The 23,948-nt window shown below is 43.6% G+C and overlaps 1 protein-coding gene and 1 pseudogene across 3 annotated transcripts in view; both read left to right on the top strand.

The window, feature by feature from the left end:
• Positions 1 to 2,415: 2,415 nt before the first annotated feature.
• Memo1 (mediator of cell motility 1) overlaps positions 2,416 to 23,948 on the top strand; it is a 112,286-nt gene continuing 90,753 nt past the window's right edge. The window contains exons 1-2 of one of the 3 annotated variants that reach the window (XM_057792389.1): positions 2,416 to 2,551; positions 3,140 to 3,217. In XM_057792389.1, coding sequence (XP_057648372.1) covers positions 3,157 to 3,217 — 61 coding nt within the window. In that variant the 5' untranslated portion in view covers positions 2,416 to 2,551; positions 3,140 to 3,156. Of the gene's footprint in view, positions 2,552 to 2,828; positions 3,218 to 23,948 lie in introns of those variants that run through there. The other 2 variants (XM_057792405.1, XM_057792396.1) reach the window with 2 other exon arrangements.
• On the top strand, positions 6,084 to 6,174 carry LOC130889994 (small nucleolar RNA U3; annotated as a pseudogene).

The following is a 23,948-nucleotide window of genomic DNA, read 5'->3' on the forward strand; positions in this document are numbered from 1 at the left end:
TTCTCATAGCTAAGCAACAAGTACTTCAGCTCCTTAGTCTTGTTGCATCTCTGCAAAACAATAGGGGGCTGAAGAGGTGACATCTTAGGGTATTTATCTTTCAGAGGACCCAGATTTGATTCCTGGCATCCACACAGTGGCTCACAATGGTCTAACTCTAGTTTCAGGGTTCTGACCCCCTCTTCTGACGAGGCACACACAAGATGCACTTACATACATTCAGTAAAACATTTATACATATAAAATTAAAAAGAAATATAGTATTTTTGTATTTTGCATGTATTCCTCTTGTCCCCCATGAAGAAATTGAGATAAAGTAGTGTGATGAAAGCTAGGGGGCACAATTACTAGAACTCTTGTTCTCAAATGGGAGGCAAGTTTCCCCCTTTGGTTATGTATGGGCAATGAGCGAGGTGGGATTCTACTGACAAGGTAGAGCCCAGGATATTACGAATCTCAGAAGGTACAGGGCAGTCCATATGTCCATCTCTCCCTCTTAGTCACCCAGTTCAAACTAAGAGTGGTATTAAAGTTGAGAAACCCTGCATTGGGAGCATATTAATCTTGTCTTTAGGTTAAGAGCCTGTGCAAAGGTGATGTTAATCAGGTAATGTTAATCAGATGCCTTCTGTAATTCCCCTTATTGGCCATGCACTGTGGTGCATACTTTTAATCCCAACACTGGGAGGCAGAGGCAGGTGGATCTTAAGAGTTCAAGGCCAACTAGAGCTACATTAACAATTTATTCATTGTTTCCTTTTTGAGGTAAGGGCTCTACATAGCTTTGGCTGTCCTGGAACTCATATCCTTCTGCTTCTGCTCCCAGAGTGCTGGGATTAAAGAAGTTATTCCAGGTGGTGGTGGCTCATGCTTTTAATCCTAGCACTCAGGAGGCAGACACAGGTCAATCTCTGTGAGTTTGAGGCCAGCCTGGTCTACAAAGTTAGTTCCAGGACAGGCTCCAAAGCTACACAGAGAAACCCTGTCTCGAAAAAACAAAAATAGAAAAAAAAAAGTGTATGGGGTATATAGGAGATCCTGTCCCAAAACAGTTGTGGCATCTGGCTGCCCATCTCTCCCTCCAAAGGCAAAGAGAGGACAGCCATGTTTACACTGGGTGTTCCATCCAGGCCAGTCAGGGCTACAAAGTGAAGCATTCTAGAGATCTTTATTTTTTTATTTTTTTTGGTTTTTCGAGACAGGGTTTCTCTGTGGTTTTGGAGCCTGTCCTGGAACTAGCTCTTGTAGACCAGGCTGGTCTCGAACTCACAGACATCCGCCTGCCTCTGCCTCCCAAGTGCTGGGATTAAAGGCGTGCGCCACCACCGCCCGGCTCTAGAGATCTTTAAAAAACAGATTTAATTATTTGTGTGGGGGTATGTGCACGTAATTGTAGGTGCCCTTGGCGTCCAGAAGAGGGCGTCAAGTCTCCTGGAACTGGACTAAGGGATGTTTGGGAGCTGTCCAATGTCTGCGCTGTGAGTCAACTTAGGTCGTGTTTTAACCTTGGAGCCATTTCTTCAGCCCAAGAGCTTGTATTTTATTCGTTAGTGTGGTCTTTGCTACGTTTGCTAAGTAACACAAGCTCTTGGGAGAAAGAAGCAATCTACCCTTTTTCTTGTCATTGAAATTTATCACAGAGCTTTCCTCATGACAACACCTGAGAACCTGGCGAAAAAACCCAACCAAATAAAACTCTTTTCTTAGGGTATTAAGTAACACCGTATTTGGGTATTGAGTAGCTCGTTTCATGTGAAACTATGATATACCCGTTGTATGATTTCGGTCCCAAATACTTTCTGGGAAATGGGCAACTGTTACACTTCCTGGTTTGGGAATCCTGCACTTCAAAGCCAAACCCACTTTCTTTGTGATTCTACCCAACTTGTAAAGGGATTCTTTGCTGCCGACACACGTGGAATACTGGGATTTAATAAGTGAAGGGGTGACATCTGTAGTGTGCCTTACCCGAGTGTCAACCCCCCGCCCCATTTTACCCAGTAGGAAATAACTGAGACGATCTTTGCCACAGTGCAGTTACAGCTAAGATACAATTAGTACATATAACTCTGCCAAAGGCACTATTAGGTGGTAGGGACGAGCCTGAGAAGCGAAGGCTGCAGTTTTACAGCACCCCTACTCCCCCCGGGTCTGCTTCGCCGCACTCCGATCTCTACAAACAAAACTTCTCAGCGCGGCCCCAGACTTGCTTTCCTGGGCGACACCCCGAGGGTGGGAATCCACCAAGGACGCAGTGGCAGGGGAACTCCGGCCGGACTTGGTGGGCAGCAACCGCGCGCGCGTGTGTGTGTGTATGTGTTTGTGTGCGCTGAGCCGGCGGCGCGCGAGGATAAGTCAGGCGACTCGGGGGTGGGGGGTAGGGAGGGAAGGGGCTCTCCCCGCCTTGCGGCTGCGTCCTGCGCCCCGCGCCCTGCCCCCAGCCTCTGCTGGCGCTAAACCCCGGAGAGCGGAGCGTGCACGCTGAGCCTCCTCGGCGGGCCCAGCCGCGGCGCTGGGCATGCTCAGTGGGCCGGACCCGGTAGCGCGGAGAGTAAGGACGCCTGGGCTTCCCGGGTTCAGGGCCCGGCCCCGGGCTGTATGGGGGAGGGGGAGGGGCTAGCACCGATCGCCGCCACCTGGCCTGAGGCCGCCCGACCCCGGATGGCTCGGAGCCCGGCCCGCTTCCGCCGTTGAGCGCGCCGCACGGCGGGCGGAGGCGCGGGGCGGGGCCGGCGGGCGCGCGGCAGGAGGGAGGCCTGGCGGTGGGGGCGGGGCGGGTGGGGGAGGGCGCGGAGTCACGGGGGTGGGGTCAGCGGGAGGCTCGGCAGGCCGCGCGCGGCGGGGCCGGGGGCGGCTCGCGGAAGCAGCCCTGTCAGGGCAGCGGCGGAGATTTCGCGGCTGCCGCGAGGCTCGGGCGAATCAGCCGTGGGCCCCATCTTCCGGCGGCCGGCGGAGTTTGTGGTGATTGTTACCGCCGCCAGCCCCGGCTGCCATCTCCTCCTCTTCCTCCTGGGCCGGGCCGGTCCCCTCCCCGCGGCCGCCTCCTCCTGGGCTGGGCCCGCGGCGTCTCGTCCCCTCGCAGAGCCGCCGCCGCCGCTGCCGCCGCCGCCTCCTCCTCATTCATCCTCGTGCACCATAGGCGGCACAGGCACCAAGATGTCCAACCGAGTGGTCTGCCGGGAAGCCAGCCACGCCGGGAGCTGGTACACCGCCTCAGGTAAGGAACCAGGCCGCCCGGCGGTCGAGCTGGGCAGCCGGGGCCCGGCGGGCGGGGACGCGGGCGGAGGGCGGCGGGCGCGGACCGCGTGCCGAGGGAGCGGGCCGGGCCGTGTCGCCTCCCCCACCCGGCGCTCGGGCGGGCCGCCTGGCGCCCGCGGAGTTGGCCGAGTAGTTGCCGGTCGGGCCGGACCGGGACGAGCGCGGGCTGCTGGGCTCCCAGCCTCGCGGACGGCCGCTGCCGCGGGGAAGGACGAGCCGGCGCGGTCCCCGGGTCGGGGACTGGCCGAGAGGACCGAAGACTTTGCCCTCACCTTCGGGGCACCCCGCGCCCCTGGAAGGAGTGACAAGCCGTACTTTTCTCCCCCACCTCATGTTGCCACGCTAGGTCTCGCTTGGAAGATCTGTCAGCCGAGGGCCTCTCGAGGATTTGTCGCTTTGTATGTGGAGGCTCTGGCAGAGGTGCTGCCAGGCAAGGGGCTCTGGGTGGCCTCCTAGCTCTTTTGTCAGTGTTTGCATTGTTACTGTCATCCAGGGGCAGCTGGAGATGGATCAGCACTTTTCCCCAGCAACCCTCTTCAGTACCCAGCGCTCAGCACCGAGTGCTGGACTACCTGTCCAGTTAGCTTAGGTTTTGAGAGAATTCTCCCTAAGTCTTGGCTGCAGCCTCTTAACAACCACCATGTGCAGTTCTTTAGGTAAGAAAGGCTAGGGCCGTTTCCCATTAGTACAACTCTCGTGACAAGGATTGCTTTTTGAGATTATTTTTAGGGGTCACATTTCTGGTATGGTAACAAAGAAAAGTTCCTCCATGATTCCTGCCGGTCTCTAGTATAGGTTTATCAACAACCGGCTTTGAACTTTGTTTTCCTTTGCAAGTAGTAGGGTTGGATAGCGACACGAGGTTTTTTTTTTTTTTTCTGTTTTTTTGGAAAGTAGTTATTTGTCTTCTCTAAGACAGTTCGACCAGCTCCTGAAGTACATGCCTCCTAAGACACAAAAGAATTACGGTTGAGTTTGGAACTGCTGCTAACAGGTAGCTGCAGTTTTCGTATTAAATAAGTATGACCTTTTATCTCTACAGCGTGGTTCCTTTCGTGGTCCTGAAGTACTTCAGAGACTTGGAATCAGTTCTCACAACCTGAAAATGTCAGTTAAGCTGTTCTTGTGTCAGTGTATGGGGAAACAGAGACATTTAGTGCTGCACCCAAGACTAGGCCAGTGGTGAAATAGGAATCAAGCAGGATTTCTGGCTCCTTCCCGAGTCTGTCCCTTTTAAATCCAGGCACTATTGACTGGACCACGCCCTTAATCCCGGCACTGGGGAGGCAGAGGTGGGTGAATCTCTTGTGCATTCAAGGCCAGCCTGGTCTACAAAGTGAGTTCCGGGACAGCCAAGGATACAGTGAAACCCTGTCTTGAAAAACAAAAACCAAACAGACAAACCAAAAGCCAAAAAACCCACAAAAAACCCAAAAAACAAAAAAACACCCAAAACCAAATTAATATTATTCATTGTTAAACAGCAGGCTTATAAGTAAGTGTCATTGCCTTCCCCACCCCCACCCCCATGTTTTGGAGAATTAGTCACATTTTTTTATATTATGGCAATCTTGTGACATTTATTCAGTGTTTTTTTTTTTAATACTTTGTTTGTTTTTTCGAGACAGGGTTTCTCTGTGTAACATTCCTAGCTGCCCTGGAACTAGGTCTTGTAGACCAGGCTGGCTTTGAACTAACAGAGGTCTGTTTGCCTCTGCCTCCCTGGAGTGCTGGTTAAGATTAAAGGCCTGGGCCACCACTGCCCAGCAGCTGTACTTTTGTTTTTTGAGACAGGGTTTCTCTGTGTAGCCCTTGCTGAGCTCTGTTGACCAGGCTGGTCTGGAACTCTAAGAGATCTGCCTGCCTCTGCTTCCCAAGTTCTGGATCAAAGGCCTGCGCCACCCACTTTTCATTTGTTACAAATGTTGTAAACCTTTGTTGTAATTTACATTAGAATGTGGGCAAATATTCCAGAGAGAATTGTTTTAGATGTTAAACATTTAAATGTATTGGCAGTAAAATTGGATGCAATTGACACTTGATTTTAGAATTCCTTAATGTTCAAACACAAGATGTAACCTTTAATCTGGTTCAAAAGAATCCTGACTATAGATACTTCTTTAAAAGTGTTGATATAGGTAATTATATTCTTCCGTAAAATCTGGGTGGACTTCATAATACCTTACTGGAGTTCAGATGTATGACTTCTTGGAGTGTGTGAAACTTTTTTAACTTGTATGATATTGAGGAAATTAAGGTAAAAACTTAAAGCAGTTTAGTTTTAGAAGCCCAGTTTGTATCCTAAAAACAAATTGGTCTGATAACTTGTACCTGTAGTGTGAAGATAGTGTACCTATGTTGAACTAATGACCTACTATTGGGGAGTTTTTCTCACATTCTGCTATTGTTTCTCTAGTCAGCTAGTCCATAAAGAACTGAGGCATTTACTGGGTGGTGGAGGTGTATGCCTTTAGTTCCAGCACTTTGGGACGCAGAGGCAGGTGGATCTCTGTGAGTTCCAGGATAGCCAAGGCTACTCAGAGAAACCTTGTCACAAAAAAAACAAAAGAAACAGAAGAACTGAGGAAATAAGTATTGATTGTCATTTTGTGTCTTGTCTAGTATTCAGGTTGTACACATGTAATGAAAGAATATTCGTCTATTGATTCAGTTAACTAGCTATTTCAGAAAAATGGTTGTACATTATTACTTATATTCATACCCATGTCTTTATCTTATTTACTTTTTGTTGTATGTTGTTCGATCCGTTGACTGAGGGTGGTGTAAACTGCTGCCTGCCCTCAATGAATTTAGAATTTATTTAAAAGACTATACTTTCAGGGATAATTTCTATAGTTCGTTACTAGAATTTATTTGAAGTAAATTATAGCTACAGAGCAGCGATTAAATTTCTGTTAAATTGAGATAGTGCATTTGGAAGTTTTGAGGAGGGTGGAGTCATGCAGGGGTAGGATTTTAATTGTGCTCTGAAAGAAGGATATTTAGTCAAGTTAGAAACAGAAGGAAAGAACACTGGGTTGGGAAACAACACACATCTACAGAAGCAGATAAGTGTAAGTAGTCCAATTTAGTAAGAATGGGCAAGTTCTTAAGGTTTGGTTTGAATGCCTAGGATAGTAGATTGGAGCTGGAAATGCCTGTGAATGTTAGGTACTATCGGAATTGTACGTATTATGCAGGGAGCACCTATGGAGATTTTAGAGTAGGGTATTAATACAGTGCAAGTGTCATTTTAGGAAAGCTAATCTCATAGGAAGGTTAATCCTCATTTCCTTACCAACAAGGATCAGCAAACTAACAATGGCTCACATCCCAAGTGCACCCTGTAAACCTTAAAAGAAAGTTCATTAGCTAAGTTTTTTTTTAAAGATGTATTTTAATTATATTTAACTATCTTTGTGTCTGTGTAAGGCTATGTGCATGTGAGTGCAGGTGCCCTCTGAAGCTGGAGTGATTGAATCCCCACTGGAGTTGGATGCTTTATTTTCTAAGTGGTTGCTTAAAAAGCAAAAAGAAGGCTAGGTGGTGGTAGTGCATGCTTTTAATCCCAGCAAGTGGGAGGCAGAATCTCTGTGAGTTCAAGGCCAACATGGTCTACAGAGAGAGTTTCAGGATAGGTTCCAAAAGCTACAGAAAGCCTGTCTCGAAAAACCAAAAAAGCCGGGCGATGGTGGCGCACGCCTTTAATCCCAGCACTCGGAAGGCAGAGCCAGGCGGATCTCTGTGAGTTCGAGACCAGCCTGGTCTACAGAGCTAGTTCCAGGACAGGCTCCAAAGCCACAGAGAAACCCTGTCTCGAAAAACCAAAAAAAAAAAAAAAAAAAAAAAGAGCTAGAGCTAGTTGTGCCAGAGGCGGTTGGATGAATCTCTGTTTATGTGGAGCATAAAGCTGAAATGTTTACTGTTTGACCCTTTATAAAAAGAAAATCTGCTTACACTAAGGGTAGGTTAATGGTTAGTGTGATTGGTGGTTTTTCAAGATAGGGTTTCTCTGTGTATCTTATCTCTGACTGTCCCGTAGACCTCGCTGTCTTCTAATGCAGAGATCCACCTGTCTCTACCTCCAAAGTGCTGGGAGTAAAGGCCACAGTATTTTGTATATATAGTTTTTCTTCAGGTTAGCAATGGCTTTTCTTCCCCCTCATTTAAGACAAGGTCTCTATATCGTCATGGCTGTTCTGGAACTTGCTATGTAGGCCAGGCTGTTCTGGAAACTCAGAGATCTTCCTGCCTCTGCCTCTTGGAGTACTGGAATTTACTCCCATCTGGGTATAGCTGTTGTTTTATTGTTTTGTCTCTTATATTTTCTGTAGGCAACTAACATTGCCTGCCAGCTAGACTTTTTTTCCCCAGCCTTATGTCTTTAATTCCACCTCTACATTGTTTCCTGTTTGATCATTTCTTTTCTGACCCATGTCTTCTGGATGAGGCTGAAGTAAGTCTTTTGATTACTATCTTCTTTCCCTGTCTTGACAGCTCACCCCATAGTGGTCCATCTTGGTGTTACTAAGCCTCAAGCAACATTTAGCAGCTGTTCATTGTTTCCTGAAATATAGCATGCTGTTTCTTAGCTCTGTGCCTTTTGCTCAGACTGCTCCTTCTGTGGAAATGCCCTTAACAGGATAGTTCCTCCTCATCACTTAGGGGGTGTTTATACCTCCAAGAGAGACCTACTTTATGTTTTGCCTTTTTTGATGTTTGTGTCCCTGTAGCACCAAGAGTGCGTCTTTGTACTTTTATTATTTATATATAAGGTTATCACTCCTTAAAGCAAGGAAATTGCTTTAATTATACAAATAGCCTACCACAGTTTTTTTTAATTTCATTATTGTATTTTATTTAGTTTAGTTTGTTTGTTTTTTCGAGACAGGGTTTCTCTGTAGCTTTGGAGCCTGTCCTGGAACTAGTTTTAGTAGAGCAGGCTGGCCTTGAATTTATTTTATTTTATTTTATTTTATTTATTTATTTATTTTTTTGCTTTTTCGAGACAGGGTTTCTCTGTGGTTTTTTGGAGCCTGTCCTGGAACTAGCTCTTGTAGACCAGGCTGGTCTCGAACTCACAGAGATCCGCCTGCCTCTGCCTCCCAAGTGCTGGGATTAAAGGCGTGCGCCACCACCGCCCGGCTTGGCCTTGAATTTAGAGATCTGTCTGCCTCGACCTTACGAGTGCTGGGATTAAAGGCGTGCGCCATTACTGCCCAGCGCATTTTATTTAGTTTGTATACAGGTGCGTACATGTGTATAGGCATGCATGCCATGAAGGGTGTAGGGAGGGAAGATGACAACTTGTGGGAATTTATTTTTTCTAGCATGTGTGTCCTGGGAACCAAACTCAAGTTGACAAAATTTGGATGCCTAGCCATGTCAGTGGCCTGAAGCACAGATTTTTACATAGATTCTCAGCAAACCTTTACATAAGTGAATGTTCATAATGCTTGGTAGTTAACGAATATGATATTTAGTGTTGATTGTCAGCTTGGCAGGATCTAGACTCACTGAAGAGACAAGCCTTTGGGCATGTCCTTGAAGGATTGTCTAGGTTGGGTTCCTTGAAGTGGGAAGACCCCACCCTAAATGTGGGCTGTGCCAGGCTGGTGCTGGGGGTCTGTACAACATGGAAAGGTGAGTGCTGAGTGCCTGTTTGTTGCTGTCTGCTTCCTGACTGGGGATGCAATGTGAGCAGCTGCCGCCAGCACCTGGCTCTGATAAAGTGTTTCTACACCTGTGAGCTAAACTCAACCCTTCCTTTAGTTGCTTGTTGTCAGGTGTCTTGTCAGAGTAATGAGACAGTAACTAGTATAGTGGGTAAATTAGCAAGTAGTGAGTATTGACAGTAGATGTATTCATAGAGATACTGATGTTTCAATTCTAAAGAGCAGTGAAAATGACATAGGACTGGTCAGGTGTTTTGAGCATAGTATAGGTGGTACCATTGGTGAATCTATTTAATGTTAAATATAAAATACAAATGATGGTTGGGCATGGTGTTGCACATTGGGAGGCAGAGGAAGATGGATTTCTGTGTTTGAGGCCAGCCTGGTCTACAGAGGGAGTTCAGAACAATCGGAACTACATAGTGAGACCCTGTCTCAAACACCTTCCCAAAATGTGTGACTTGTGAAGAAAAGAAGTATATCGCTAGGTGAGCTTTCTCCAGACAGACACAGTCCTCTGATGTGCACCCAACACAGGAGTGATAGTTTACCCATGTTCCTTACATTTGTGGAGCGTGTTCATCCAGTTACTTTTCTTCAATTTTTTTTTCTTTTTTCCTTTTTTTTCTTTTTGACTTGAAACTATTTCCTGCTAGGGAAACCCTTACAAAGACCTGTGGACCAGCAGCTGAGGCAGGATGCTCAGGGACCATTCCAGCAATCTGAAATACTCTCATCCCCCTTGCTGACACTGGCCCATCTGCTCTGTACTGTCACTGGCTGCTCTGATGAGTTTCTCATACTTTGACAAGGACTACCTGAGCTGGAAACAAGTGGGGTTCACCTTACTGATCTGCAGGTTCCATTGACCTTGCTGGCTAGGGCCAGCTCAGGCAATGGGGCACACAGTATACTAGTGCAGCTCTAGGAGACATGGGAAGAGCATGGCCAACCCTTCCAGTCCATTCTGGTCTCGGCTCACAGCACTTCTCAGAACAACACATCCCACTTTGGGACATGACTACCGGCCAGAAAGCAGCTTCAAATCCAGCTTAGAACACTGCTTTCCCTAGTGGGTTCTTGTCCTCACTGTGTCCTGGGCATGGCAGAAACCGCCTAGTGGCAGTGCCAGTTGGTGTTCTTAGGAAGGGAAGGCCTTCACAGGACGGCAATGAGGATGCCACAAGGGTGAGGTCACAAGTCCAGGGAGAGAGGACAGGGAGGTTCTAAGTGGTCAGTGAGTCACAGGCAGACAGCCTCATTTCATCTCAACCTAAGCACTTCATCCCAAGTCCTGAGTCTGTTTCAGCCTAGAAGGCTTTGAGGGTGGGGATAAAGAGTTTGAGACCAAAAGAAGTGTCAGGGGTCTCCTTGGGAACCTGTTGGGCTCGAACCATCTGAAAGCCCCCACAGGTTGAAGATTAGATTAAAGTCAGGATAATTCCCAGGAGAAGGACAAAAGGATAGCTAAGTCTTGATGAAGGCTCCAACACTGTTGAAATTCTTTTGCTCAACTTTGCAGTTGTGAGATAAACTTATTCTCATTCCTGCATCATGTGAATATGACTTCTTTTATCCATTCTATTACTGATGGACATTTCAATTTTAAATATTTTTTCTGCTGTGTATACTTTTATACTTTTATATTTGTTTTGGATGGATGTGTTTATGATTTTTCCAGTTATCTGAGAGAATTACTAGGGTATGGTGTATACATACTGTTTCAGTAGAACCTTCTGAAGCAAATTTGCATATCAATTCTGCATGAGAGTTTGTTGTTCTAGATGCTTGTATTTGTGCTGTGTTGTGGAATAGAATATTTGTTTAAATATGTAAAGATGTGTTGCATTTGTGTTACAGAATTGTTTAACTATATAGATATGTTGCATTTGTTTATGCTGCATTTGTTTAACTACAGAAAGATGTGTTACACTTGTTTCACCTTGCCTGCCTAAGGCACCTGATGGGCCAAATAAAAAGCTGAACTGCCAATAGCTAGGCGGAGGAGGGATAGGCAGCGTTGGCGGGCAGAGTGAAAAGGGGGACCAGTCTGACTCCGAGGAAGCAGGAAAGCAGGATGGACAATGAGTAGATGAGGTAAAAGAGCCTCAGGACAGCACATAGATGGATAGAAATGGGTTAATTTAAGCTAAAAGAAGAGCTAGTTAGAAACAAACCTAAGCTAAGTCCAAGCTCATTTTTTTTTTGGCATTTACCTTGAGTTGTAGAGTATCATAATTGTGTGTATTTTTGTAATGTTTTAATTTTATTATTTTAAGTTGTGTGTGTCTGCATGTGAATGCAGATGTCCATAGAGATATTGGATCTCTTTAGAGCTAGAGTTACAGGTAGTTGTGATCTGCTTAATGTGGATGCTGGGACTTGAACTTGGGTTCTGTGAAGGAGTGAATAAGATGCTCTTTTAAACTCTGAGCCAGCTCTCTAGCCCCAACATTATATTAAAAAATAGATTTGTTAGAGGCAGGCGGATCTCTGTGAGTTCGAGACCAGCCTGGTCTACAAGAGCTAGTTCCAGGACAGGCTCCAAAACCATAGAGAAACCCTGTCTCGAAAAAACCAAAAAAAAAAAAAAGATTTGTTTGTGTATGTGTCTAGTGTGTATACATATGTCTTTGGGTTCAGGTCTGTGTGTGGTGTGTTCATAGAGGCCAGAAGAAGGCACTGAGTGTCCTTCCCTGTCAATCTCTACCTGTTTTCTTTGAGGCAGGATCAGTCCTTGTACCCCAGGGGGCTTTCCCAGCCTGGCTGGCAGCCAACAAGCCCAGCAGTGTTACTGTCCCTACCTTCCTTGCAGCTGGAGTTAAGTGCATCACAAGAAACCCCACTTTCTTTGTGGATGCTGGGATCAGAATTTCAGTTCTGATTAAGTAGCAAGTGCTCTTAATTGCTGAGCTGCAACTCCAGTTCCTAAAATACCTTTTTTGTTGGTTGGATTTTTAGTTTTTTGAGACAGGGTCTCACTTGGTAGGCTAGCTAGCCTTGAAGTGACTATGTAGGCCACTTGTCTCGACTTCTAATGTTAGTATTATACAACCATGACTGACTCAGATATTTTGATGTGTGAAAAAAATGTAAGAGCTTCTTAAATGTTTTTTCTTTGAAAAGACAAATATTCTTTCCCCCCCTCAGAGACAGGGTTTCTCTGTGTAACATCTCTTACTATCCTAGAACTTGGTTTCTTAGACCAGGCTGGCTCAGAGATCTGCCTGCCTCTGCCGCCTAAGTGTGGGTCTGTGTGCCCCCACCTGGCTAAATGTTCAGTTTTTAAAAAAATATTTATTTATCATATATACGGTATTCTGTCTGCATGTATTACTACAGGCCAGAAGAGGGCACCATATCTCATTTACATTTGGTTGTGAACCACCATGCAGTTGCTGGCAATTGAACTCAGAATCTCTAGAAGAACAGCCAAGGCTCTTAACTGCTGAGACATCTCTCCATCTCCCTCAGATGTTCAGTTTTAAAGTGACTTAAAAAATAAATTTTTTTTTTTTTTTTTTTTTTTTTTTTGGTTTTTCGAGACAGGGTTTCTCTGTAGCTTTGGAGCCTGTCCACTCCCTTTGTAGACCAGGCTGGCCTCAAACTCACAGAGATCCTTCTGCCTCTGCTGGGATTAAAGGCGTGTGCCACCACCGCCCGGCTAAAAATAAGTTTTGAAAAAATATTTTTTTTCACCCAACTGATGGGATTAAAGGTATGTGCTACCATGCCTGACTCTTAATCTTTATTCTCTCTCTCTCTGTCTCTCTCTCTGTCTCTCTCTCTGTCTCTCTCTCTCTCGAGACAGTTTCTCTGTGTAGCCCTGGAAACTCACTCTATAGGTCAGGCTGGCCTTGAATTTAGAGATCTGCCTGCCTCTGCCTCCCAGTGCTGGGATTAAAGATGTGTGCCACTACCTCCCAGCAGGCAATCTTTATTCTTATTTTATGTGTATAGGTGTTTTGTCTGCATTGTGTGCCCAGGGCTCACAGAACTTGAAAGAGGGCATTGGATTCCCTGAAACTGAAACTGGAGTTACAGATAGTTAGTTGTAAGTCCCCATGTGAGTGCTGGGAATCAAGCCGTTGAGCCATCTTTCCATCCATAGTGAACTCTTGTATGTGTTTATTTTTTCTTTAATTTTGTCCTATTATTTTACCTTAGAGAAGAGCAGGCAAGCAAGACTTATAATAACAGACTGCTGTTGTTGCTTGGCTATTGCAGTTCTTTCTCCCTCTCCTTATCCCTCTGCATGCAGGTTTTAAGTGAATACAGTCATTTCTATCTCAGTGGTATAGTTCCTCGTCATCTGCTTCTGTGGTGTTGTCTGTTTGAAGAAGACATGAATGACAACAAAATAAAATAAAAATGTCATTGAGGGTTTGGAGAGAGGGATTGATGGTTAAGCACATTTGTTGCTTTTCCAGAGGACCTGGATCTGAGTCATAGCACCTTTATGCTGGTGCATAACCATTTGTAACTTTAGTTCTTGGGGATCGAATGTCGTCTTCTGGTCTCCGTGGCCACCAGGCATGCACATGGTTTGTGTAGATATACATATAAGCAAAATACCCATACACATTTAAAAAAAAATGTCCTGGGACTGGAGAGATGGCTCAGTGGTTAAGAGTACTTACTTGCTGTTCTTGTAGAGAACCTTGGTTTGACTTCTGGCATCCATGTGGCAGATTACAACCGTCTATAACTATAGTTCAGGGATCTGACACCTTCTTCTAGCCTCTGCAGGCATCAGGCACATACACTCATACACATAAAATAAAAATGAATCTTTAGAAGTCTTCATGGGGCTGGGAAGATGGTTCAGGAACTTTTCTTTTTCCTTTCTCAACACAGGGTTTCTCTGTGTAGCTCTGCCTGCCAGGGCTAAAGGTGTACTCCACTATCGAAGGCCAGCATCACATACTCTTCTTTTTTTTTTTTTTTTTTTTGGTTTTTCGACAGAGGGTTTCTCTGTGGTTTTGGAGCCTGTCCTGGAACTAGCTCTTGTAGACCAGGCTGGTCTCGAACTCACAGAGATCCGCCTGCCTCTGCCTCCCAAGTGCTGGGATTAAAGGCGTGCGCCACCACAGGCCGGCCTTCACATACTCTTCTTGAAGAGGACAGAGTTAGTTCCTATATTGGGTGGTTCACAACTGCCTGTCACTCCAATTCCAGGAGTGTACTTAAACTCACACAGGTGAGGTGCGCGCGCGCACGCACGCACACACACACACACACACTAAAATAAATCACACACACATTAAAATAAATCCTGGAACTAGAGAGATAGTTAAGTGGTGAAGAATGTGTACTGCTCTCTCAGAGGACCAGATTTGGATTCCCAACACCCACAACTAACTACCTGTAACTCTAGGTCCAGAGGATTCAACTCCTGACCTTCATGGGAAAATTAAAAATAATGAAATAATCCTTAAGACACCCTTCATTAGATGTCTCACAGGCATGCCACATGTCTATGTGTATCATCTGTAACCTACAATATTATTCTACCAAGTTGCTATTATATCCATTTATAGATATGACTCAGAGAGAGATTGAGTAACTTGTTTAAGGTGTAACAGGTAAGTGGAAGAGCCAGTTTGACTATAAAAATAAATTTATTGTTAGGGCCAGAGAGCTTTGGTGAGCTAGGTGCCCCTGACACAGAAATTTCTCTGTTTCATTAAAAATATTTCTACAGTATATTGTGGGCACCTAACTTGGACTTGTATATTATTTATAGCTTATAAAACATGCTTGTGCCGGGCGGTGGTGGCGCACGCCTTTAATCCCAGCACTTGGGAGGCAGAGGCAGGCGGATCTCTGTGAGTTCGAGACCAGCCTGGTCTACAAGAGCTAGTTCCAGGACAGGCTCCAAAACCACAGAGAAACCCTGTCTCGAAAAACCAAAAAAAAAAAAAAAAAAAAAAAAAACAAAACAAAAAAAAAAAAAACATGCTTGTATGTTAAAAATTTTAGCTAATAATAATCTTAATATTAGGTCTAGGACAGTTGAGACAGACAGGCTTTGATCACTCCTGGCCTGCCATTTTATAGCTGAGAAACAGGACTTGTAGGAGTTGTCATTTTATGAGTTACACTATTAGAAAAATATGAGCTTAGAAGTTTGAACTATTTGGAATCAGTAAGCATCTTTACTTATTTAATTATTTCTTCTTCTTCTTCTTCTTCTTCTTCTTCTTCTTCTTCTTCTTCTTCTTCTTCTTCTTCTTCTTCTTCCTTCTTCCTTCTTCCTTCTTCCTTCTTCCTCTTCCTCCTCTTCCTCCTCCTTTTTTTTTTTTTCCCCAAGACAGGGTTTTTCTGTGTTGCTCTGGCTGTCCTGGAACTCTCTCTGTTGACTAGACTGGCCTTGAACTCACAGAGATGCGCTGGGATCAAAGGCATGCACCAGCACTGCCTGCTAGTATGCTAGTAAGCATCTTTATCATTGTAAAGCAAATGTTTTTTAAAAATAATTTTTATAATTGTAAAATAAATACCTTGAATTACAAAATATCAAAAATGAGAGAAAATATGAAAGCATGCCATACTTGGGGTCAGGTAACAACTGGTTCTCTCCTTCCACTCTGTGTGTTCTGAGTATTGAACTCTGGTCGTCAGGTTTGCAGCAAGCACCTTTACCACTTGAGCCATGTTTTTAATTTTCCAACTCCCACAATTCCAACTCATTTAGCCGAGACTAATCTTCAATTGATTGTGTGACTGAGGATGACTTTGAACTTCTGATCCTCTCATGTCTACCTTCTGGTGCAGGAATTACAGGCATGGATCATCACACTTGTTATGTGGTGCTGAGGATGTGATTGATAGGCAAGCAATCTTAACAGTTGAGCTAAACAAGTGATTGGTTTTTTAAAGATGAGTTCTAGGTTTTCAATTGAGACTAACACAATTTTATACTTTTTTTTAAAAAAAAGTAGGGTCTTATGTAACTCCAGCTGGTCTCACACATCACTGTGTAGCAGAAGATGACCTTGGAATACTGCCCTCCTTCCCATGCTAGGATCACTGCACCACCACCTCCAGTTTACAGTTTATATGGTGCTTGGGATCTTGCCCAGGGCTTTTTGCTTGCTAGGCAACCAGTCTACCAACTGTTATATCCTCAGCTCCCTGGTTGCATTTTGTATGTCTTCCTGTTTTCTTTTTTTTCTTTTTTTTTTTTTTGGTTTTACGAGACAGGGTTTCTCTGTGGCTTTGGAGCCTGTCCTGGAACTAGCTCTTGTAGACCAGGCTGGACTCGAACTCACAAAGATCCACCTGTCTCTGCCTCCCGAGTGCTGGGATTAAAGGCGTGCGCCACCACCGCCCGGTTGTGCCACCAAACCTAGCTCCAGATGTGTGGATATAATTTGAAGGAAGAATTGGGATTTATTGACATACTTGAATAGAATGCTCTTGAGAAAAAGAGAGGTCATGGGTATCTTAAGGTTTACCACTGATCAGTTTCAATGATGGAGTTGCTGGCATCTCAAACAGGGAAGACATTTAAGAGGTACAAATTTGGAGAAAGAAGATTAGGAACTCAATTTTGGTTTGTGTGAGATAATTTGCTATACCAGATATATATGCTGTGAGTCTGAGTTTAGGGGAAGGTGTACAATTGTATTTTTGTCTGTGTTTGGTTTTTGTCTTTGATTTTTTTGAGATAGGGCTTCTCTGTGTAGCCTTGGCTATCCCATGTCCTGAAACTAACTCTGTAGATCAGACTGGCCTTGAACTCACAGAGATCCACCTGCCTCTGCCACCCGAATGCTGGGATTAGTGGTATGTGCCACCACTACTACACAATTGGGAGTTATTGATGATAAAGTTGAATGGTCTTTCTGGATAAGGATAAAGTCATCACTGGAGTGAAGATGATTAGAAAAACAGTGTCCATGCCTGAACCTTAGAACATTTCTTAAATGAAGAGGCCGTGATAAGGAAGTATGGAGACACTTGTAAGGAGATAAATTGTCTCTAAGACTAAGATATCCTGGAGCCAGGCAAAGGCTGTCTTCTTAACACAAGGAGTAGTTCAGCAGTAGTGCTTAGCTTGGGGAGGGGTGGCCTTGGATTCAATCCTAAGTACCATTAAAATGCAAACCAAGGGTTGGGAACCAAGGCTTGGTGATTAAGAACATTGGCTATTCTTCTAGAGGACCTGGTGTCAGTTTCCAGCATTCATATGGCTGCTCACAACTGTCTGTGATTTCAGTCCTGGGGATCCAGGGCCGACTTCTGGCCTCCACAGGCACTGTACAAATGGGGTGCACAGACATACATTCAGGCAAACACTAATACACATAAAGTAAAAATAAATTTATATATATATATATATATATATATATATATATATATATATATCCAAAAACAATCAACATAGTTAAGGTAGATTTACCTGGACACTTTTCTTTAGCAAATGCATATAATTCTAGTCTAAGCTATTTTGGTCTTAGTTTTCCTTATATCACTGTCAGAGCTTCTTACTGGTTGCAGTTTTTATTTTCTAAAAACTGTTTCTATTTTCTTCACATAAGATGAAGCAGAGAGATCTTTAAAAAATATATATTACATGCTGGCCAGTGGTGGCGCACACCTTTAATCCCAGCACTTGGGAGGCAGAGGCAGGTAGATCTCTGAGTTCAAGGTCATCCTGGTCTCCAGGGCAGTTAGGGCTATACAGAGAAAACAAACAAATGAAATTACTTCCATGAGTACCATCCATGCATGAAGTACACATACATACGTGCTGGCAAAGCATTCATACATGTAAGAAATACATTATGTTGGGTCTGGGAGTCGCACAAATATTGAGGATGAGGCCACCAAAGTTAGATGAGCAGAGGCAATTTTATTCCATTACTGTGTGGTACAAGGTCAGGTTGGGTTCTGATATCATGACCCAGAACACAGAGAGTAACACCTTTTAAAGCAAAAGCCACAGGCGCGTGTGTATGTGTGTGTGTGTGTGTGTGTGTGTATCAGGGGTGATAGAAGAATTTTTAAAATTTGAGTTTAAGTCTTGGGTGATGGTACATACCACAATTTGTAAATTCCTGGAATTTATATTTTACAATTAGTAAATTTGTAAATTAGTAAATTTGTGATAACGGAGTTTGTATGAGCTTAACGGGGGCTTGCTTACACAAGTCTGTGGTTCTCTTAACCCCACTAGGGTCTTGTCTTAATTTTTAACGAACTGTTTTTATAACTGCAGAGAATATGGACAAGAGTCACACAAGAGAAGAAGTGGAGTAGGTGGCTAGTGTCTTTGACTAGATGTGAACTTCACAATTAATGTATTTAACTTTTAAAAAGAATTAAAAATAAATCAGATACTATTTTGCTTTTGTTTTTGTTTTGTTGAGACAGAGTTTCTCTGTGTAACATTCCTGGCTATCCTGGAACTTGCTCTGTAGACCAGGCTGGCCTCAAACTCACAGCAATTCCTCCCCTGCCTCTGCCTCCTGAGTGCTGGGATTAAAGGCGTGCGCTACCACTGCCCAGCTCCAGGTAATATTTTCTTAAAATCACATTAAAACTTACCAAGATGCACAGTCTTCTGTGCTGTGATCTCAGCTTATCTTTGTGATTTTTGTATTCTACACTTTTTCTTCTTTTGTGCTGTTTTAGCCATTCTGGCCTCCCAGCCATTTCCTGATATGTTAAGCTTATTCTTGTTTTAGGGCTTTTGCTTCTACTTCAGAAGATTGACTAATTCTGGCTGATGAATAAGGCAAGGAAATTTTTATTGATTCCTGTATTTTGTTACAGTTTGAAGGAAAAGTAGGAAGGAATGTTAAGAATCAGTGAAGGCAGCTTTCTTCAGTGTTTTGAGAAACAGTAGGACTTGAGATTCCTTTTGCTTCAAAAATTTATGGTTAAATAAATTTAGGAAATGTTGCATCTGTTTTTCTCTCATGGTCCCCGATAGCTTGCAATAGACTCATTTATGGTTTATTATATAGTTTCTGTGAGCTTCCATAGTCTTTTGGAAATATTGTATCTTTTCTTTAATTGTGTGATTAGATGCTCTCTAGTTGTAATTAGATAAAGTTGGATTGTAACATCTGTGTTGATTTTCTTTTGTACAATTTCTAAGTATTCCTAAAGCCCTGTTGAAAATTTCAAGTCCCCACCCCTTTGGTTTCACTCATTGATTGTTTCATTTTGTCTTTTTCCAGAAAGTACAAGCCTCCTATCCCCAAGTTGTGCTGCACCAGTGCATAGCTTCTGAGATCAGTGGGAGTGGGTGTGCTCAGGGTGGTGTGACCTGCTACCAGATATGCTTTCTTATGGTTAATACTTACACAGTTAATCTAGGTTTCTTCTGTTGTTGTGATAAAACACTTTGACCAGAAGCAGCTTAAGAGAAGAGAAGAAAGGGTTTATTTGACTTGTATTTCCAGTGCACTATTGAGGCAAGTCAGGGCAGGAACTCATGAAGTAACCTGAAGTAGAAACCATGGATAAATGCTGCTTGCTGGTTTATTCTCTGTGGTTTCACAGGTTCATGTTTAGGTAGTTTTCGTCTTCAGCCCAGGACCCCTTACCTTGACTTTATTTCATCTCACATTTGCAGGTAACTGTCTTGACTGTGTGGAGTCAGGCCAGGGACTGAGGCAGACATGAGGGATGCTGCTGACTGGTTTGCATTCCGTGGCCTCCTCAGCTTGCTTGTTTTTAGAACCATGGACCAGGGGTGGCATGGTCCATCGTGATCTGTACCCTCCTGTATCAATTGGTAATCAAGACAGTCCCCCGCAGATATGCCCATAGGCCGGTTTGAACTAGACAATCCCTCAGTTGAAGCATCTCCTTTCAGATGACTCCTGGCTGTCAAGTTGACAGTTAAGGCTAGCTAGAACAATTGTAGGAGTACGTGAATACGCTTAAACTAAACAGTATGGCCAAACAGTATTGCGATTAATATAGTTTCTGTGTGATTATTTTGGGTCTGGGCAGCTGGGAAATGAACAAGCAGCCTCCGCCAACAAACAGTGATATATATTTTTCTGTCTATAGGGTCACTAAGACTAGCCTAGGGTGTGATGATTTGGTAGAGGGATCCAAAGAATTCAGAAAAGTTGTTATATTTAAGGTTACAAATTATTACAGAGAAAAGATACAGACTAACATTAATAGAGGAAAAAAATCTCATGGGGTGGTTTCTAGGAGAAACAGTGGGCTGCTGTTCTTTTCTATCTGTGGCCTGTGACATGTATTGCCATCCAGGGAAGCTCATCTAGATGTTGGTTTTTAGGATGTTTATTGGAGTTCACTCAGGAAGGGGGGGCATCTAAATGAAGGAGATGAACAATTCATTTACTAACTACCCTCCAGCCTCAGAGGGTGATAAAGTATGGCTCACTATATCTTTAAAATAAAAATGAATTCACTATAAATCACATTGATAGCAACTGTCTGTTAAGCCCTAGGTATAAAAAGATTCTTTTTTTCTTTTTTAATTTGGGAAAGTATATGTAATCTAACTTTTACCATTGTACCTGTGTGTAAAGTTCTGTGGTGTTTAATATATGTTTGGTGTTTGTAGACACTACTATTATCTATCTCCAATGTTTTTACTTCCTCAAGTGAAAGACACTGTCCTTTCAAAAAGGACTTTTTGTTCTCCCCAGACACAGCAACTATTCTCTTTTGTTTGTTTGATTTCATTTAGTACAGTGCTTTCAAAGTTTACCCATATTGCAAGACATCTAAAAACTTCATCCACTTAAAAATATTTTATGAACAACTTCATATATGTATATTTTGTATTTTGGTAATTTTCATCCCATTACCTTCTCATCTCATCTCTTTCTCACTCATGCTGAACCTGTTCTTCCCGACAAATGCCTCTCTTCTTGTTCTTAAAATAAATTTATTTATTTCATGTGCGCCAGTGTTTTGCTTTCATGTAAGTTTGTGTGAGGGTGTCAGATCTTCTGGAACTGGAGTTACAGTTGTGAGCTGCCGTGTGGGTGCAGTGAACCGAACCTGGGTCCTCTGGAAGAGCAAGCAGCCAGTGCTCCCAATCACTGAGCCGTCTCTCCAGCCCCTGCCACTTTTATTTTCATGTTGTTTGTTTGTGATCCATGAGTTTAATTGGAGTACTGGAGAAAAGGCAGTGTACTGCCGGTGGCTTTATCATTGACGAAAATGGCTGTTTTACGCCACGCCCCCCCCATCCATCAGCCCTGTCAAGTGTAGATAACCACAGTTGCTGTAAGTTCATAAGGACGATGGCTGTGTCATGTCCAGAAGATAATTTCATATCACTTCCACCATCTTCTGCTTCTTAATTCTTTCTGCCCCCACACCCTTTTGTGATGTTCTCTGAGCCTTAGAGGGCGTGATACAGGTGTCCTGTTCGGGGTTGAGCACTCAGCAGTCGCTGATTCTCAGCACTCTGACCAGTTAGGAAACTCTGAACTAACTGCTGCTTGCTGCACACAGAAGCTTCTCTGATGAAGGCTGAGAGCAGCTGTAATTCATTACTGTAAACATAGAAATTGAAGGTGCAGTTGATACCAGTTCACTTTGGCTAAACAGCAGTAATAGATTTTCCTCTTAAAGCCTGTAACCTTCCTAGCCATGAGTGTTTAACCAGGTTTAATGTGCCAGGCACCAATTCCCTCCAGTGTAGCAGGCCACAAATTCAGTCAGAAAGTGGTTGTTTACTCCCATAACAGTCATGTTATTTTTGTACCAGTGAGCACATCTTGCCTTGGAAGATTAATTAATAATAATGACAATAATTGTTGTTATTAGAGACAGGGTCTTCTTTGTAGCCTTGGCTGGCCTGGTATTCATTTGCTTTGTAGACTAGGCTGGCCTCAAATTCAAAGAGATCTGCTGGGATTAAATGTGTTATTTTAATTATTTTTTTAATTATGTGTATGTGTGTGAGTATAGGTACCCATGCAGGCCAGAGGAAATGAATTCCTGGAGCTGGAGTTGAAAGTACCTGTGTGCTGCTAACTCAGTTCTTCTGTAAGGGCAGCAAACTCTCTTAACCACAGAGCTGTCACTCCAGCCGTGCGTGGATGCATGTGCATGTGTGTCGGTCTGTCTGTCTACTTTGTGTTTTTGAGAGAGTCTCTCACTGCTTGGTACTTGCTGATTAGGCTTGATGGCTGGCCAGTAAACACCCGGGATTTACCTGTCGCCTCACCAGAGCTTTGCCACTATGCCAGGCTTTTTTGATGATGGTGCTAGGGATTTGAACTCAGATCCTTATGCTTATGCAGCAAGCCCCTTTAACAACTAAATCGTCTTCCTAACCCATAGCCCCTTCAGTTATTTTTTCCCATATCTTAATATGTCTTTTAAATAATAACTATTTGAGTGTATTTTTCTGATAAATGTTATTTTTATAATTTCTGATCCTGGGTATAAAAATTTTTCTCCTGTTGTGGGTCATGATTGCCTGCCTCCCTTCCTCTCTGTCTCTTTTTTTGATAGTGATGGGACTTGAACCCTGGGCCTATCATTGAACTAACTCCATCCACATTTACATTAAAGAAATTAAAAATAGAAACAATCTTATGTATCCCAGACTAACCTAAAATTTGCTCTGTGGGTAAGGATGTCCTTGAACTACTGATCATCCTGCCTCCACCTCCCGAATCTTGGGAATTAGGCATACACTACCTCATTGGGTTTCCTATTTGAATTTTTAAAATTTGTTTAATTCCGGGCGGTGGTGGCACACGCCTTTAATCCCAGCACTTGGGAGGCAGAGGCAGGTGGATCTCTGTGAGTTCGAGACCAGCCTGGTCTACAAGAGCTAGTTCCAGGACAGACTCCAAAACCTCAGAGAAACCCTGTCTCGAAAAATAAAAAAACAAAAACAAAAAAAAAATTGTTTAATTCTATCAAACATTACATTTTGGGGTTTGTTTTGAATTTCTCATAATATGAGTGAGGTGTTTCTACCCAGGAGAGTAGTAGCCTCAGTGATTTATGGCCTCTGAGAACTGGAAATTATTCTTTTACAGAAGTTGTTCTTTGTCTTGCTTTGTGGAATGTCATACTCTAAAAAATTATTTTATGTGTATAGATGTTTTGTTATATGTTTGTGCACAACTTATGTGCCTGGTGGCCACTGAGGCTAGAAGAGGGTGTTGAACCCCATGGAATTGGAGTTACAGATGGTTGTAACTTGCCTCCTCTGGAAGAGCTACCAGTGCTCTTAATCACTGAGTCTTATTCCAGCCCTCGGATGTCATATTCCGCCTCCTTAAGGAAACAATAACTCAAATGGGAATTCTTTTTTTTTTTTTTTTTTTTTTTTTGGATTTTTCGAGACAGGGTTTCTCCGTAGCTTTTTGGTTCCTGTCCTGGAACTAGCTCTGGTAGACCAGGCTGGCCTCGAACTCACAGAGATCCGCCTGCCTCTGCCTCCCAAGTGCTGGGATTAAAGGCGTGCGCCACCACCGCCCGGCTTCAAATGGGAATTCCTTTCTTTTCTTTCTTGAAAACTTACTTAATTTTATTTTATTTGCATTGGTATGAAGGTGTCAGATCCCCTAGAACTGGAGTTACAGATGATATGGGTACAACTGAACCCAGGTCCTATGGAAGAGCAACCAGTAGTACTCTTAACCACTGAGCCATCTCTCCAGCCCATGTGGGAGTTTTTTCTTGAGCATTTTTGGGAAGGAATGCTGGGGTTTGAACCCAGAGGGAGTACAGGTGCCTGTGGAGGATAAAGTATGGGATCCCTTTGGGGCTGAAGTTATAGGCAGTGGTGAACGTTGCCTTATGTGTGTGTTGGGAACTAAATTTGGGTTTTCTGTAAGAGTTCTTCACTGTTCTTTTAGCTTTTTTTTTTTTTTTTCTTTTTTTTTTTGAGGCAGGGTTTCTCTGTGTAGCCCTGGCTCTCCTGGAACTTCCTCTGTAGACCAGATTTACCTTGAATTCACAGATATTCGTTTGCTCTGCTTCCCAGAGTGCTTGCACCACCATTGCCCAGCATGCTCTTTCAGTCTTAACTGCTGAGCC

The sequence above is a fragment of the Chionomys nivalis genome, chromosome 1 (assembly GCF_950005125.1).
Source record: "Chionomys nivalis chromosome 1, mChiNiv1.1, whole genome shotgun sequence".
In the NCBI taxonomy this organism is placed as follows: Eukaryota; Metazoa; Chordata; class Mammalia; order Rodentia; family Cricetidae; genus Chionomys; species Chionomys nivalis.